Source organism: Misgurnus anguillicaudatus, chromosome 10, assembly GCF_027580225.2.
Source record: "Misgurnus anguillicaudatus chromosome 10, ASM2758022v2, whole genome shotgun sequence".
NCBI classification, from domain to species: domain Eukaryota; kingdom Metazoa; phylum Chordata; class Actinopteri; order Cypriniformes; family Cobitidae; genus Misgurnus; species Misgurnus anguillicaudatus.
In genome coordinates, this window is record NC_073346.2 from 17,512,501 (window position 1) to 17,530,279 (window position 17,779).

Here is a 17,779-nt window from a genome sequence, read left to right on the forward strand (position 1 = left end):
GTTTAGCATGTTTAGCACTTTTTGTATGTTTGTGAATGTGGGTAGACTACCATTATTCAACAAAGACAAGGTAAAAATGGTTTTTCATTCTCTGTCCCCTTTAAATGAAATAAAAAACAAATGCTTATACCAAAATTCAAAGTATGCATTTAAGTAGTTGCAATTACAAGTTGTAATTTGTGAAATCTAGTATTTGAATGAAATCACCAATAATTTTGTTTGTTAATCTGGCAAAAGCTACTGACCCAGTCCCAGAGAGCACTGTCCAGCATTCACTCCCATCTGTCCAATCTGGAGAGAGACGCCCTTCCTCGCTTTCCAAAGGCAGAGGTGTGTTAAAATAGCTTTTATTGTTAACCAAGGCCTTAAAGGTGCAGTGTGCAATTTTAAAAAGGATCTCTTGACAGAAATGCAAAATAATATCCAAAACTATATCATCAGGGGTGTATAAAGACATTTTTATAATGAACCGTTATGTTTTTATTACCTTAGAATGAGACATTTTTATCTACATACACCAAGGGTCCCCTTACGTGGAAGTCGCCATTTTGTACCGCCATGTTTTTACAGAAGACAAACTTTTTTTTCTAAGTTGCCTCCGTCGATGACATTTTTTTGTGGTGGCTACCATAGCTTCTCTATGCGTTTTAAAAGCAATGGAAGAGCAGTGGACTGAGCCATTGGTTGCAATTCGCAACCTCACCACTAGATGCCCTTAAAATTTACACACTGCACCTTTAAATAGCTAAAAAGTCGTAAAGTAGAAACATGCTGTCAACATGCCTGCTGTGTCATTTCCCTTTAGAAGTCACTCAGGGAGGTACAGCAGATCCTCAACTCTACTGAAGGCAACTTCCATCAGTTGGTAGCTCTTCTTAACTGCAGAGGGCTGAACAAGGTAACCATAGCAACGTATTCTCCAGCTCAGCCTGACTACAAGTAATTGAGGATAATGAGCTGCATCTTATTGTAAAACAAACTGTCTCACTCTGCTCTGTTCTTCTCACCTCATCTGTTTCTTTGTCAGGATTATGTTGACTCACTGAAGGGCCTGTGCTATGATGGGATGGAGGGGTTGCTCTATCTTTCCCTCTACTCGTTTCTCTCAGCTTTGGCATTCACAGCCATTCTTTGCTCGCTCCCTGGAGCCTGGAGGAGCTTTCACAGGTGCGTTTCATCCCTCCGCACCCTGCAACATCCAGTTATTTACAGGGATGGCATTTCTAATTATATTTGTGCACAATTATTTTGAGGACAGTGTCATAAATTGAGCTACATACATGCAAAATATTGAACACGACCTGGTTAGTGGACCACATTTAAAGGAACAGTATGTAGGATTGTGGCCAAAACTGGTACTGCAATCACAAAACTGGTGGCCAATACACAACATGACAACATAAACATCAGTTGAGGGCTGCAACTCCACTTTTTAAATGACAATATCCTGGCCAGACCACTGTTGTCAGTGATATAAGTATTTGAAATGAAAATTATTTCTTAATGTCTAGTGACATATCAGGGCCATTTTATGATTAATTGATATACATTTCTTACATACTGTTCCTTTAAAGCTTGAGTATGATAGTCAAGCTTTAAGTGCACATTTTTACATTTAGACTTTCACTTTACTTTTAATATGACCCCAGCCAAGTCATTTTTTTGTCATTTACTGTTTTCTACATAAATAATATCCTACATATAAAGAACATTCTGTCAAATACAATCTTGGTATATTTAATATTGCCTAAATAAGGTCATGTAAAAAATTAATCTTATAATTAACTAGCTTTGCAAATATATTGATATAGAAAACTAGAAATATTTTATCATGATGGCGTATCAGTATTGTGTAGTATTGATACATTTTAGAGCATACTAACTATTTTAGTTTTATTAATTTTGTTTAAGTAATGCATTTTGTTTTTATAGGATTTTTGTGCCATCTACATTTTTTAATTAAATGTAGGGCTGTCAAAAGATGAATTGCAATTAATCGCGTACAAAACAAAAGTTTGTGTTTGCATTATACAGTATATTTGTGTGTAATTATTATGTATATATAAATGCACACATACAAGTATACATTTAAGAAATATTTTATTTACGTATATTTTTAAATGTATATATACTATAAAATATATAAAAATCTAAATACATATGTATATACATGTAAATGTTTCTTAAATACAGTACATACATGCATTTGTATGTACCTATGTATACAAAATGATTACACACAGTGCACAAATATATTATGCAAAAACTTTTGTTTTGTATGCAATTGGTCTTGATTCATCTTTTGACAGCCCTCATTAAAAGTGTTCACAATATGCACGTAATACTTGTCAGTTTGTTTATTGTTCAGTGAACATTGCAATGCAAATACATTTGCTAATAAATTCAAATGGAAGTTTTCATTTTTTCCAGTGAGTTATGAATATCTGATACACATACCAAAATACCCCAGGTGCTACACATCAAGTTGAATTGTTTTATAGGAAAAAATAAAGCAATAAACCGCTCTATGTATTGTACCGTGATGCCCTTGCAAGTACACATCCCTCATAATTACATTATGAGGCTTTAGCCTGGATTTCACAGACACATTTTAATGGAGACTGAACACTATGTCTAGTTCTAGCTCAACTTTTGTCCAGTTTGACACAAATGGGCCTTTGGAAACAGGGGAGATGCTTTCAACCGCTTTCATCAAAATTGCACAGATGAAAGAAATATGATTTTCCTTAAGGACATTAATGCAAATATGCACTTTGCTGCTTTTATCTGAATATGGTATTAATGCTTTCCATTAGTTTCCTTTATGAGCCCAGTCACTTACTATTGATTCATCTTTTCTTTGGTACACTCACTTGAAATGCCCGATGTTAGCAAATCCAATTTTGTAAGTAACAAAGGTGACTATTGCAGTAAAACTGTGCCTAGATAGAGTTCATTTGCACAGACATTAGATGGCAAATACATAGATTACTACAAATACAAAGAGGAAGGTCTCAGAACGACATTGATTAAAGTATTACCTACTAGACTAGGATTATTTTTTGTTTTTATTTGACAAATTTCCAAATGTATAGTTACGGGCTACATTTGTGATGTTCAGTAAATGCCTGTAAAGGGATAGTTTACCCAAAAATGAAAGTTCGGTGATCATTTGCTCACTCTCATGTTGTTGCGGACCTTTATACATTTCTTTGTTCTGGTGAACACGGGGGAGGATATTTTAAGGAATGTTTGTAACCAAATCGATCAGAGGCCCCATTGACTTCCATAGCATTCTTTATTCCTATTATGGAAGTCAATGGGGCTCCTCAGTTTATCTTCCTTCGTTTTCATCAGAACGGGGAAATGTGTACAGATTTGGAGTAATATGAGAGTGAGTGGATGATGAAAAAAATTTGCATTTTTGGGTGAATATCCCTTTAAAGGCTCATGTTTTCCAAATGCAGCAAACACATAGTTGACACTTATTTATTGTTTTACTATCCTGTTTTTATTTTCCATAACTCTGGCTGCATGGGACAGCGATTCAGAGGAATACGAGGACTCGGACAGCGAAAGCGAGGACCCCTTCACTTCTCATCAGGCACGTAGACAGACGACCATGGGCTCCCAGCGAGGGGGCTTGCCCCCATTCTATAATTACCAGGGGACCGCCTGGACTCCCCCATTTTCTAGCGCGCCACCTTTACCGTGAGTAGCACACGCACAGACACACAGACAGACAGACAGTGACCAGACAAGGTTGTGTAGATCACCCACGCATAGTCCAGCACCGATCACTTCAATGGTGAATCATAATGTGCACACTAGATCATTATTAATTGTAAACTTTTCCCTGAATGTTATACACAAGTGTAGTTAATAACAGAAACTCAAGACTTCTAGCTGTGTCCTGAGTAACTAAGCATGGAGGTTTGCACAAGTAACCGCGTAAAATAAACACACATAGACTTATAACACTGATAACCAGAATCATCTGTGTCATGCATAGGCAGACAGATGTTAGACAGGGAACACAGCAGACAGACAGACAAACATGAACACATCCACACACACAGACAGACACACAGACAGGTGTATATGTCAAACACAGCCTAGCCGATAAACAGACATGAGTCTAGAGGTCTGTCTGTCTGTGTGTCTGTCTACGGTCTGTCCGTCATTCCAAGACAGACATAGATCCACCAATCAGACGATGCACAATATAGGTAAATCCCGCCCCCTCTGCTGCCCAGACTCCATCACTCTTTCAAATCTCTTGCAATGTGCCTTGCTGTTTATTTCTTCCGTTCTTTTCTTCTATCTGGGTCTTAAGGTTACAATTATGTTCATAATAGATCAATGCAACACAGCATCGGTTAAATTACAAACCAATAGGCTGGGTTCGTCTCTTCTACAGTAATGCATTTTTTTTGTAAAAAAAAAACAAAAAGAGAAAATTTCACATCTCTCTAATGCACTTCTACCTTCTCTTCTGTTTCCATCCTGGTTCCTGCTTCTGCTCCTTCCTTGCTTTGTTTCCATTGGTGTGGCATGTCACTGTCTTCACTGTTTGATCTTCTGCCTTCCTTCTCCATCTTTGTTCCTGTCTTCACCTCTCTTTTTCTCAATACAGGACTCCAAACGTTTCCTCCAATGGCAACCCTGGTTATGAGAACCTGCCTTTGAGTGACAGGCAGTCCCCACCCCCCTCTGTGAGTTCCCTTGTCTTTGTGACAACATTGTAATCTGTGGCATTCTCATAATTCATTGTTTTAAGACTGTATTTTAATGTAATTGTGCTTAATCCGCAGAATGAAAAGAGCACTATTTTATTTTTTGTATGCACTAAGATTATTTTTTGTCTTTCTTTCTTTCCTACCTCTGGTGCAACTTTGGTGTCCGTGGATCCTCACCCATCCAATTATATGTGGCTGAAACTACAGTACTCTCCCAGCATGCTGACTGGCTATGGGGGCAGTCAATCACGCCCCAACCCTGCCCATTCCAGAAACATGTACTCGCACTAATGATTTTTTATGTATAGTAGAGAAAATGTATAGGAAGGTTTAGTTTTCATATGGATGGACACTTTATGAGATGAGAGACTAATTTAAAAGAAATTTTAATTTTAGATGTTAAATATCTGTGACGTCAGTACCATTAAGTCCTGGAAGCGTCTGAGTTTAACCAACCTGATCTCATGGGAATTCGTATGTATTTTACAAGTTGGCAAATTTGTATGAAGTAAATTGTACTAAAATACAAATTAATAAGCCATCCTGTTAAAATACAGTGAGATTGTGTTGGTGTAACCGATTTGTAAAATGACTGTATGTTCATTTATTAGTCGTATGGACCTCTCACTTTCTCTTCCTGTAGTGTCATTGTGTAAATCGCTCTGAGATGGAAACAGGACGGTATTGACGTTACACTAGTGGTCTATTTTTAAATGTACTGTATAACCACTTTAATTTTGTAGTTTTTATATTGTTATATGTAGTCACAGATACATAGTGGCAATGGCACAATTTCGTTGTAAAATTATGCAGTTTTCTTTTCACATTTTTTTTTATATTTGACAGGACCCTGTTTTATAAGTGGCAGTTCTGTATTACCTTGTATACCTTCTGATACTATATAATACTGATTTATTTATATAATATAAATATATATTCAATGTATAAACGTTTGATTGTTAATGCCGTTTGATGATCAACAAAACATCAGTAAAACATTGTTGAGGGCTGGTGCCCATTTCCTCTGCTGGCTCGAGCAATACATTTGCAAACAATGGCCATAATGTAAGCAGCAATAATCATCAGGACTTGCAAGCACCATTTGTCTCTGTGTGTGTGTGTGAGTATATACAGATATGGCTATCAACCTGTTGTTAATCCTTAAAAATGAGTTTCTATGGTTTAATGCTCCTTTTGAATGGCATCCTTTTTCACTACAGAGTCTAATATAAAAGAAATAAAAATACAGTAACAAAAGTGAAATGTTTTGGTATGTTTGTGTTTTTATACCTGTTAATACAGAACGTCTAATAAACTCAATTAAACAAACAGTACATACACTACATGGCCAAAGGTATATCCCTTTTAAAATAATGGATTTATCCACACACCCAGGTGTATAAAATAAAGCATAATATCTTTTTTACTTTTTGGGTCCATTTTCTGTATAATAAAAATGACAATGAATAGCAATGCCATATGCAAAAAGTGAGATAAATAAATAGTTTACATAGTCTGGGATCAGTTGTAACCTGGTTCAAACCTGGTCACATCACCCAACATAAGTGTTTGACCACTATGATGCTATGTAAATGGGAACAAAATTGCTTACAAGCTAAAAGTGGTACTGAAGGCCCATTAAGTGAAACTATATCCTTAACTTTTTCATCAGATCAAGTTTGAAGTTATAAAACAAACCAAACTCTAAACAGTTCTCTACGAGTTAGAGGAAAAGGAGCGAGTGTAAGAGGAGTGAGAGTAAGTGTGAATGTTTTGTGATTGTGTGAAGAGTGTAAGCAAAAAAACCCTGTAACATCCTGTGACATCTTTCCAGAAGAGTAGAAACTGTTATAGCAGAGGGAGGACCAAGTCCTCATTAATGCCAATTCTTTCAAATTAAACATTTAATGTCTCTCCACATGTTTAATTGTGTAGTGCATAATGATTTACATATGACACTATGTCAGATCCAGAAGATAACTGTTCATTCTGTAAGACATCAGATCAAATTTATAGCAACATTTCATCATCAAACCCTTTAGCCTAATACCGGTGATCGTAGGAAGTTGGAAACCACAGTTGAAGTCACAAATGTTGCAAGAGGAAGCTGTCAGTACATCATTAAAAAAGAACCATTAACATTATCACAACATGGCTGTTAAAAGTCATATAAGTCTGCTGGGACTCATCATTTTCTGCTCATCTCTCACAGGTAAAGTATATAAGACAATTTTAAAAGATATGTATGATGTACATCCATTTTATGATCAGTAAGAGAGTCTGGTAAATTGTTAGCTTACAGTTTTATCTTTCTAAAATAATCCTATATTATGTGGTGTTTGGTAAATAAATAATACTAAAATTTATCATAAGATGTATTAATCTCACATTCTGATGTCAACCACTATGAGATGAATTTATGTGATATATACAATCTTCAATATCATTTTAATCTGCAATTAGTTTGAACTAAAACTGTTTTTGCTCTAGATTGTATGTGCATTTACTGTTTTTCATAATCCAAATCATCTTTCTCCTCTTTGTCATTAAGGAATAAATATTTCACCCTAAACTGTTAAAAAAACTGTTTATATCTTTATTAATGCAAACAAACTAATTTACTTTTTTAGGTATAACTGCAGAGACTCATGTGTTCAGTAGTTCAGGTGAAAATGTCACTCTGGCCTGTATTAATGCTCTTTCTAACTGCACCTCAACTACATGGAACTACAACAAACACAGTTCATCAGCTGCAGTAGAACTGATTAATGGAGGAATAAAGAAGAATAACATAGAGAGAGCTGAGAGACTGAGTCTGGGGTCTAACTGCTCTCTGAACATCTATAATACAACAGAAGATGATCATGGACTATACACCTGCAGACAATATGTCAATGGACAAATACATGGAAATGATACACGGGTTTATCTACATGTTCTTCATGGTCAGTGTTTTTTTATTTTTGTTAGAATTTCATGTTTAACTGAGATCACAGTTCCCTGACTTTTTAACAAAAAATTTGTCGTTTCAATTTCAGCCTCTTCATCATCCTTACAGACTGAGATAAAACCAGGCAGATCTTTGACTCTCATAATGTTATTTTAAAAGGAAAAACGTTCATGATGACATAAATGCATTCTCAAGTATCATGTGGATGTTGATGATATGATGTTTTGTTTGAATCCCTCAGTATTTTTCAACTAAATAACAGTCACCATCTGTTCAATAGGTCCATCTGACCCAAATTTAGCAGTCACCACCACAAACTATGAAACAATATCAAATGCACCAGAAACTGAAGGCAGAAAGATTTGTGTATCATTATACAGAGGTATGAAGTGTTTTGGCACCGGACAGCCTTATAAATGCTGATATATAATATAATATATAATAACTGTACTTTACTGAAACTATCAGTGAACCGATGAAACTTAAAGATTAAGTTGATTAAATGGATTTAATCTCTGTATGTTATTCTCTGTCCACACATCTGTCTTATAGTGATTATAGTGATTGTTGAGATAACAGCATTCGCTGCTCCTACTGTGATTCTTCTTCAGATCGTCTGTACAGAAAGATCTGGTGAGTTTAACCCATCATACAATCTGATGATTCACACTTAGCTTCAACAATGTTTAAAGTTATATGAGAAGTTTCTTAAGTTTTATTTATGTTTTTCTTCCCAGAAAACAGAAGAAAGACTCAGATCATCCCCTGAAGACAGTGATATCAGCAATTTCTAAATACAACACCATTTACAAATAATAAGCAAGTTAACAGGGAAATGTATTTTTATTGATTTGTATAGGAATTTGCTTACAAAATGATTTTCCAGTAATCCATATTGTAATAATGACTGCTTTAAATATAACACAGACCCAGACAGACTGAGTAATCTTTTGTCAGCCCTGTGTAACCGCTGAGCTCAGTCTTGTGTCATCTCTGTTAATTGCTGTTTCAGTGAGTTTCAATTTTGCATAATTACTGTTTATTTTCTTTCTAAAATCTCTGAATTTTAAATACAGTGGTGTGAAAAAGTTATGGCCCCCTTCCTTATTTTTTTGCATGTCTGTCACACTTTAATGTTTCAGATCATGAAACAAATGTAATTATTAATCAAAGATAACACAAGTAAACACAACATGAAACATGTTTCAGTATGTTATACCTGCTAATAAAGAACTTAATAAATCTCAAATAAACAGACACTACATACTGTACACTACATGGCCAAATATATCTTTATATCGCTTTAAAAATAATTGATTCAGCCAAGTGCATAAAATAAAGCATAGGGTCTTCTTTACTTTCTTGGTCCATGAATAACAATAACAGTTGAAACACATGCTGCGAACCTGGTCACATCACCCAACATCAGTGTTTGACCGCAGTGATGCTGTCTCTGCAGCAAAGTTTAGCAGTTTTACAAAATGGCTTACAAACTAAAAGTGGTACTGAAGGCCCACTGAGTGAAACTATTTACTTAACTTTTCATCAGATCAAGTTTAAAGTTATAAAACAAACCAAACTCTAAACAGTTCTCTACGAGCTAGAGGAAAAGGAGCGAGTGAAAGAGAAGTGAGAGTAAGTGTGAATGTTTTGTGATTGTGTGAAGAATTAACAGAAATTAGTTAGGGGAGATTGGAGTGAGTGTTGCCAGTATTTACTCAAAGTGACTTTAAAGTGAAGCCATGACAGTAATGCCTTCAACTTAAGGATGTACATACACTGTAAAAAAATTCCGTAGAAATTGCAGCTGGGTTGCCGGTAACTTACCGTAGATTTAAATGTATGTTTTTTACTGGCAACATTTTGTTCAAAGTTAAATGAACATTAAACATTTACAAGTCTTTGTCTTTACAGAGTAAAACTAAAACAGCATCAAGCAAAACATTCTGGGGAACAAAATCTGAAGCAAAAAACAGAAAAAGTTTGATGATGATTTCTGATTCCCAGAATGCTTTGCATGGGGTTGTTGTTGTGTAGTTTTGTTCTGTGGGGATGGAGACTTGTTAATATTTAATATTTATTCAACTTTTAACAAACTCTTGCCAGTAAATAACATAAATGTAAATCTACGGTAAATCACCAGCAACCCAGCTGCAACAACACTGTAATTTCTACTGAATTTTTTTACAGTGTATATTTCAGGATGTTATGGTTCCCTGAGAACAATAACTTTGGATCTGAAATAAATTGTTTCAGAAATATAGCTTTGGGGAAAAAAAGTGGTCTTGTGGCACAACTTGCCCCTGGTGGAATACACAGTAAATTGTGTCGGTGATTTCTGCAGTAAAACAGAACATTTTAATGTTATGAACTTTAAAGCTATATTAAAGCAAGACAAATTCAATACACAATTACTCATTAAGGTTTATTTAGATATTGTCACTCTATTAGACTGTTGGAATAAGTCATATTTTGTAGTTTTTGGAAAAACACAACTTAAATACACAATATATGATATTTCTGAATAATTTCAGGCAAAGTGGCTAAATTGGCAATAGTGACATACACAGAACGCTGTATGTCAATTATGTAATATATAAGAATAAAGTGACTAGACTAATTTCTAAACATCCTTTTGTGACTTGGCCACTAAAAAACTTCTCTTTAATAACATAATACAAACTCAAAAATGAAATCAATGTTAGCTAAATGAAACAAGTGTCAGGTAGGCAGTCAAACACTGATAAGGCATGTCCATCTCCTCACTTCTCCAGATTATCCCCTGTATGTAGGTCTAGATGGTCTAGATCTGGCCTACACTGTAAAAAAATTCCGTAGAAACTGCAGCTGGGTTGCCGGTAATTTACCATATATTTACATTTATGTTATTAACTGACAAGAGTTTGTTAAAAGTTAAATGAACATTAAACATTTACAAGTCTTTGTCTTAACAGACTAAAACTAAAAAAACAGCATCAAGCAAAACATTCTGGGGAACAAAATCTGAAGCAAAAAACAGAAGAAGGTTGATGATGATTTCTGGTGTCCAGAATGCTTTGCATGAGGCTGTTATTGTATAGTTTTATTCTGTAAAGATAAAGACTTGTTGATATTTGAAATTTATTTAACTTTGAACAAACTCTTGCCAGTAAATAACATAAATGTAAATCTACGGTAAATTACCGGCAACCCAGCTGCAATACCATTGAAATTTTTACGGCCTTTTTTACAGTGTACTCTTTAACATCCCACTTGTGAAAACTGCTGGGGAATATAAACTTATGCTGTCTTATGGCTGTACCACAAAGTTTTTGGGGTGTGGGTAGTTTTTTGAGCACATCACCTCTGGCACAACTTAACCCAGGCCCTTTGGCACAAATCACCTCAGACCTACAAGTCTGAACAATTAGCATGATCCAGCAGTTAAGAGCTAACATTATGCTAACTGACTCATCGTGTAGCCTGCTAAAGCACTAAAACATGTGTGAAATATTTTCAAACCTATCTATAATTGTTTAGACACTACAATCCAAAAACCTTGATCATAGAAATTTTACTTTGAAAGGAAAAAAAACAGTTTTTGGAGCTAAAAAGTGCTTACCTCTCATGCCATGTGTATCTCTTTTTTTAAAGGATGAGTAAAATTGATGGCTTTTCAAAATTATGTGGTCACATGACCAATTTCTTCTATGGTTTTCAGAAACAAGGGGTGGAATTACTTTCCCCCTGGCACAAATCACCCCATTCTCCCCTATAGACCGTTTCAGCAGTAACAACATAAACAAGCGGCTGTCGCGGTCCGCACGTAACTTCCGGTAAACTCGGCTAAGGATAAATAACAACAAAGTTCTTTAAACATAGTTTATTTATATAACAAGCAAAAAACAACACATAGGAAACCAAAACATTTGTTATTTTCGACGAGGCATTTGTTCAAGAGATCAGTTTAGCAACTAGTCAGACCATTAAAAAAACGAAACCGGAAGTAAGGTTCGGAACCATGTATCACGTGCGTCCGATGAAACCGTCTATAGTTATAAGAAATTATGTGTAAGAAAAAAAACTGTAACATCCTGTGAAATCTTCCCAGAAGAGTAAACTGTTATATAGTCGGGGAGCCAAAGTCTCAAAAGCTCAATAAAATGGGTTGAACCTGACATGGTCTGCCATACTTTTTATTTGTGTTTTTTCTGTTAACTTTGACCCCAAGAACCAATAATTGGAGGGTCTGCTCTGCCGGAAATATCGCAAAAAAAGATTGTGACCATTTTAGTGTATGTACCCTTTATTTTTATCAGAAATTTTTTCCTCAAATTCTCAGTGGTTTGGGTAAACTGTCAATAAATGCATTCCAGATACACAGAACACATGTGCTGACAACATCCACTGAAAAAATAACTCTTTAAACACATTTCTGCATAATTTTGCATCAATTTAATGCAAAAAGTAGGCGTTTTTCACTTTTTTCTAATATTTTCATCTTTACTTCGTTGGCAATCAACTATTCCCCCAAGTTATGACATTAGTCAATATGCCATTCTTTTCACCAAACAGTATACTCATTACACAGAAAAAATTATAAAAATCCAACCAAAATCAATGGATCTCTGATGATTTCACTATAGTTGGCCATCAACAGGCTCAGAACTGTAATAGAATTTTTGGCTACTTTCAAAATTCCGAAAGACATACTGGATAACATGATTGTTAATGTCCACATTATTAAACATCATGGTCTAGGGATCTTTTAAATTTCAACATAACCGTGTTCTCCCAATGGAAATGTGTCACACAATAAATATAATACAGCAAAATGACTTTAATTATTTTATTGCCTCAGATGACAACTATTACAACTTTAAAGAGATACTTCACCCATTTGCATTAAGCTTTGTAGCTTTAGAAACCCAATCATGTTTTTGAATGATCATGCATCATTTTCAGTTTCCCCTGAGACGGGAGAAATACAGATTTCAGTGTTGCACTTCCTTCTTTCAATGATGTAAAAATCGTCATTTTGCATTATTGAAAGAAGGAACTGCTATATCTTTGTCGAGGGTGTAAGACTACAAACCCTCTGTCGTTATTTTTCCAGGCGGGGCTATGGGTGGGACCCACTCACGCTACAGACCTATTACAGATTAGTGGGTGGGACTTATGAAAATAAATGATACAGCTGCCATATTTTTGGAATCTAAGCTAACAGATGCTGTGCACCCAGGCTTGATGTTTTCCAACAATGGTGGAAGGTTATCAATATGATATGGAAGAGGGTGATTTCGAGGCTATCTTTATGAGCCACAATACAGGTAAGAGCAGGTGAGGCAGATGGAGGAACAGGAGGTAGAAGACCGAGGTAGAAGACCTGCCTGTAGAAGGTAGAAGACGAGGTAGAAGACCTGCCTGTCGCAGGCGAGGAGCCTGGACTGACTCGAGCTGGGATGGACTGGTTGTGCCTGTGCTCTCGCTGTGCGCCTACGGACACAGAAATGGAGTCCGTCTGCTGCAGAGAATTTCAAAGATGCCATTTTCTTCTGGATTAAATTTCTACATCAGATGAGGATATGGACGTTTGTGTGGTGAACCACCCAAGATTCACACCGCATATGGACAGCAGCGTTCTGGATACATATTTTAGAATACCAACGGTCAACCGGAAGTGACAGCCAAAGCCTGCAGGGACAAACGGATGTCTGACTATAAAGTAAGTGTTTCTATTTTATTTGGGAGTGGCTTGCAGAGCTGTGCATTGTGGGAGTTGTTGTCTTCCATACAAATGCGCCCTAAAGTCACTTTCTGTCTTTTTCGGTCAAATAGGCACCACATTTGAAATGTATGTTACATTTTGACTACAAATATGACCCACTTTCAATAAAGATTAATGTTTCCATGGGTGAAATGTCCCTTTAACGGAAAAAAATAACATAACTTATTAACTAGATGCGGGGTCCATGTGAGGTGGGATAATCAGAAGGGTGGAACACTGCAGATACTGCTCTGGGGACAGACCTTCACCCTCAACACCTGAGGAGACAGCAAACAAGAATTTGAGGGTTATACAGCAGCGTGATAAAAGATACAACCCCCTCTCTCTCTAACACACACGCACGCGCAGCCTACTTACATGTCCCTGTCTTCAAGCGCAAGTTCAATCCTTAAATATCCCCGGTGTAGAGACATGCAATGCCACATCTCACATTGGCTCTTTCACAGGAGCATCCTCGGGCATGCATGCTTTTCTTGCAGGGGTAGTATTTGCTGTGTTTGAGTTCAGAAGGTTTTGCCTCTTTCTGCATCATGGTTGCCACCAATTTGCCATTGACAAATTGTCTCCCAAAATCAGTGGCAGCTGGGTAGGTTGGCTGAACTATGTGTGCCCGCTTACACACAGCCAACTGATGCAGGGATCGGCGAAGGTGTAATTGGAAGGCATCTTCAGTTGGTCGAAGGCAACACATGTCTCCTTTGATGCTCACAAAGAGATGCTCACAAAGAGAAGTGCATCTAGAGTACCACCAAAGTCACTCCTGTCATAGTGACACCATGTATTGCCATGCTGCTGTTATTACCTTTTCCTGAACATCCCGGCTTTCCTCAGATCACCGTACCTGCACAGCGGAAGAATGTCTGTCTGTCTGTCTGTCAATGTTGTGTAAGCCCACCTTTTTCCTCTTCTGTACGGATAGCTCACTGTGTCACATCCAGTAAGTATGTAGGTGCTGAGGAGAAGGGATGTAACCTCTGAAGCAGCAGCATTATACTTCCCTGTCAGAGCTTCTGTGGTGGCATGAACAGGTAGGAAGATATCCATCGTCTTCACCCACAGGTCCTGCAGCCCATCCATCTGTGTGATGTAGTACATGCACATCATGATGCAATGTGAGCAAACATCCTGGTATCTGCCTCCTCAAGTTCTGGAAGCTCAACCTGACAATCCAATGACAAGGGGACTGTGCGACCAGGATCACAAAAGATTCCACCAAGAATAAGTGTGCATCCTGCAGGAAGGAAAGGAAAAAAGGCAGACTACCTGGCTGCAATCAAGACACCCCTTGGCAGCTCATGGGGGGAAGTGGACAATCTAACGCCATCTAACAAGCCTGATGTAATGGTAGTAGATGCAATGGCATTCATTCAAGGTTACTAACATCTTGGGAGCAGCACCTTCCGTGAACTGCAAGGAAAGTACCAGAGGAAGCTCCTTGGAATCCTCCCAGACAAGTGTGACTGCATCCACTTTGTTAGTGATCAATATGATGTCTATCCTGCTGAATGTCTGAAAGGTGAGGAATGAGAGAAGAGGATGAAGACCTGCCCCAGCAAAATGAAGGAGTACAAGCCACATGATACTCTCCCTATACCTGTATGGAAAGACTTCATTCACAATTCACTGAATAAAGCTTACCTGTTGAACTACATGGGGGAAGCATGGGCAGCTCAGAACAAGTAACTTCCTGCAGTATGCACACTTATTCTTTGTGGAATCTATTGTGATCCTGGTCGCACTGTCCTCTTGTCACTGGATTGTCAGGTTGAGCTTCCAGAACTTTTCTGTGAGAAACATGAGGAGGCACATACCAGGATGTTTGCTCACATTGCATATTAAGTACAAATTCTGCACCACAAACGGGCTGTAGTGGTTGCAACTGACACAGATGTGATCATGATGTGCATGTACTACATCACTCACATGGATGGGCTGCAGGAGCTGTGGGTGAAGACGATGGATATCTCCCTACCTTTTCATGCCATCACAGAAGCTCTGACAGGGAACTATAATTGTGCTGCTTCAGATCTTACATCCCTCAGCACCAACATACTAACCGGATGTGACACAGGGAGCTATCTGAGCTAAAGGCAGGGCCTACACAACTGCTATCAAACACCCGACAGACCTTCTGCCACTGTGCAGGTACGGTGATCCTGAGGAAAGCCTGTATGTTCAGGAAAAGGTTATAACAACAGCACAGTGATACAAGGTGTCACTCTATGACAGGAGTGACTTTGATAGTACTCTAGATGCACTGCGAGCCCATCTCTTTGTGAGCATCAAAGGAAACATGCGTTGCCTTCCACTAACTGAAGATGCCCTCCTATTACACCTTCGCCAATCCCTGCATCAGTTGGCTGTGTGTAAGCGGGCACACATGGTTCAGCCAACCTAACCAGCTGTTTGTGTGTGTTAGAGAGAGAGAGAGGGTGGCATCTTTTATCACGCTGCTGTATAATCCACCCTGTCGTTCTTGTTTGCTGTCTCCTCAGGTGGTGAGATGAAGGTCTGTCCCAAGAGCAGTATCTGCAGTGTGCCACCCTTCTGATTATCCCACCTCACATGGACCTGAATCTAGTTAATTAAGTTATGTTATTTTTTTCCGTCAAAGGGACATTTCACCCATGGAAACATTAATCTTTATTAATCTCTTCACCTGCGACAGGCAGGTCTTCTACCTCGTCTTCTACCTTCTACTGGCAGGTCTTCTACTTCGGTCTTCTACCTCCTGTTCCTCCATCTGCCTCACCTGCTCTTCCCTGTATAGCCCTCCCTGGAAAAATGAGTACAGAGTGTTTGTAGTCTTAAACCCTCGACAAAGATATAGCAATTCCTTCTTTCAATGACGCAAAATGACAATTTTTACATCATTGAAAGAAGGAAGTGCAACCCTGAAATCTGTATTTCTCCCATCTCAGGGGAAACTGAAAATGATGCATGATCATTCAAAAACATGATTGGGTTTCTAAAGCTACAAAGCTTAATGCAAATGGGTGAAGTATCTCTTTAAAGTTGTAATAGTTGTCATCTGAGGCAATAAAATAATTAAAGTCATTTTGCTGTATTATATTTATTGTGTGACACATTTCCATTGGGAGAACAGGGTTATGTTGAAATTAAAAAGATCCCTAGACCATGATGTTTAATAATGTGGACATTAACAATCATGTTATCCAGTATGTCTTTCGGAATTTTGAAAGTAGCCAAAAATTCTATTAAGGTTCTGAGCCTGTTGATGGCCAACTATAGTGAAATCATCAGAGATCCATTGATTTTGGTTGGATTTTTATATTTTTTTCTGTGTAATGAGTATACTGTTTGGTGAAAAGAATGGTATATTGACTGATATCATAACTTGGGGGAATAGTTGCCAACGAAGTAAAGATGAAAATATGGGGGAAAAGTGAAAAAACGCCTACTTTTTTGCATTAAATTGATGCAAAATTTTGCAGAAATGTGTTTTAAGAGTTATTTTTTCAGTGGATGTTGTCAACACATGTGTTCTGTGTATCAGAAATGCATTTATTGACAGTTTACCCAAGAATTTGAGGAAAAAAATTATTTTTCACAATTTTCTGATAAAAATAACGAGTGCATACACTAAAATGGCAACAACATTTTTTCGTGATATTTCCGGCAGAGCAGACCCTCCAATTATTGGTTCTTGGGGTCAAAGTTAACAGAAAAAACACAAATAAAAAGTATGGCAGACCATGTCAGGTTCAACCCATTTTTGAGACTTTGGCTCCCCGACTAATAGCAGAGGGAGGACCAACTCCTTATTAATGCCAATTCTTTAAAAATTAAAAATTGAATGTAAATTTTTGTATATTTGAGTCTTTCCACATGTTTAATTTTATTTTGCATATAGATTTACATATTAAAAATGTATTGTCCTCAGTGGTCCCTTATGTCAGATCCAGAAGATAACTGTTCATTGAGTTAGACAACAAAATAAATGTATAGCAACATTTCATCATATAAAATATTCATTATTAACTCCTTTATTCTAATATGGTATCATGGTGTCATGATTGGTGATCATAGGAAGTTGCACTTTAAAAAAACATTGGGTTAAAACATTAGTTGTCATTAGTTATACAGTCCTGTTTTGTCTTGTTTGCCCCATCGTGGGTTTTTGTTCATCTTGTCTGCGCTTGGGTTCATTCTCTGAAAATCCTAACAGGATGGTTTAATTTTTATTTAAACATTGGGTTAATTTTGGGTCAATATTATATTTATTTTGTTACTTTATTGCAGATGTCAAATCCACATAAAAAACACATGCCAACATGTACCAACATGGTATTTTTATTAATA

The 17,779-nt window shown here is 37.1% G+C and overlaps 1 protein-coding gene across 3 annotated transcripts in view; it reads left to right on the plus strand.

The window, feature by feature from the left end:
* The window catches only part of ttyh1 (tweety family member 1), a 34,198-nt gene extending 28,202 nt beyond the window's left edge, over positions 1-5,996 (plus strand). For 2 of the 3 annotated variants that reach the window (XM_073871995.1, XM_073871994.1), the window contains 6 exons: positions 238-330; positions 806-898; positions 1,028-1,167; positions 3,544-3,711; positions 4,637-4,715; positions 4,947-5,996. In XM_073871995.1, the coding sequence (XP_073728096.1) occupies positions 238-330; positions 806-898; positions 1,028-1,167; positions 3,544-3,711; positions 4,637-4,715; positions 4,947-5,030 (657 nt within the window). In that variant the 3' untranslated portion in view covers positions 5,031-5,996. The remainder of the gene's footprint in view (positions 1-237; positions 331-805; positions 899-1,027; positions 1,168-3,543; positions 3,712-4,636; positions 4,716-4,946) is intronic. The other variant, XM_073871996.1, reaches the window with a different exon arrangement.
* Positions 5,997-17,779: the final 11,783 nt, after the last annotated feature.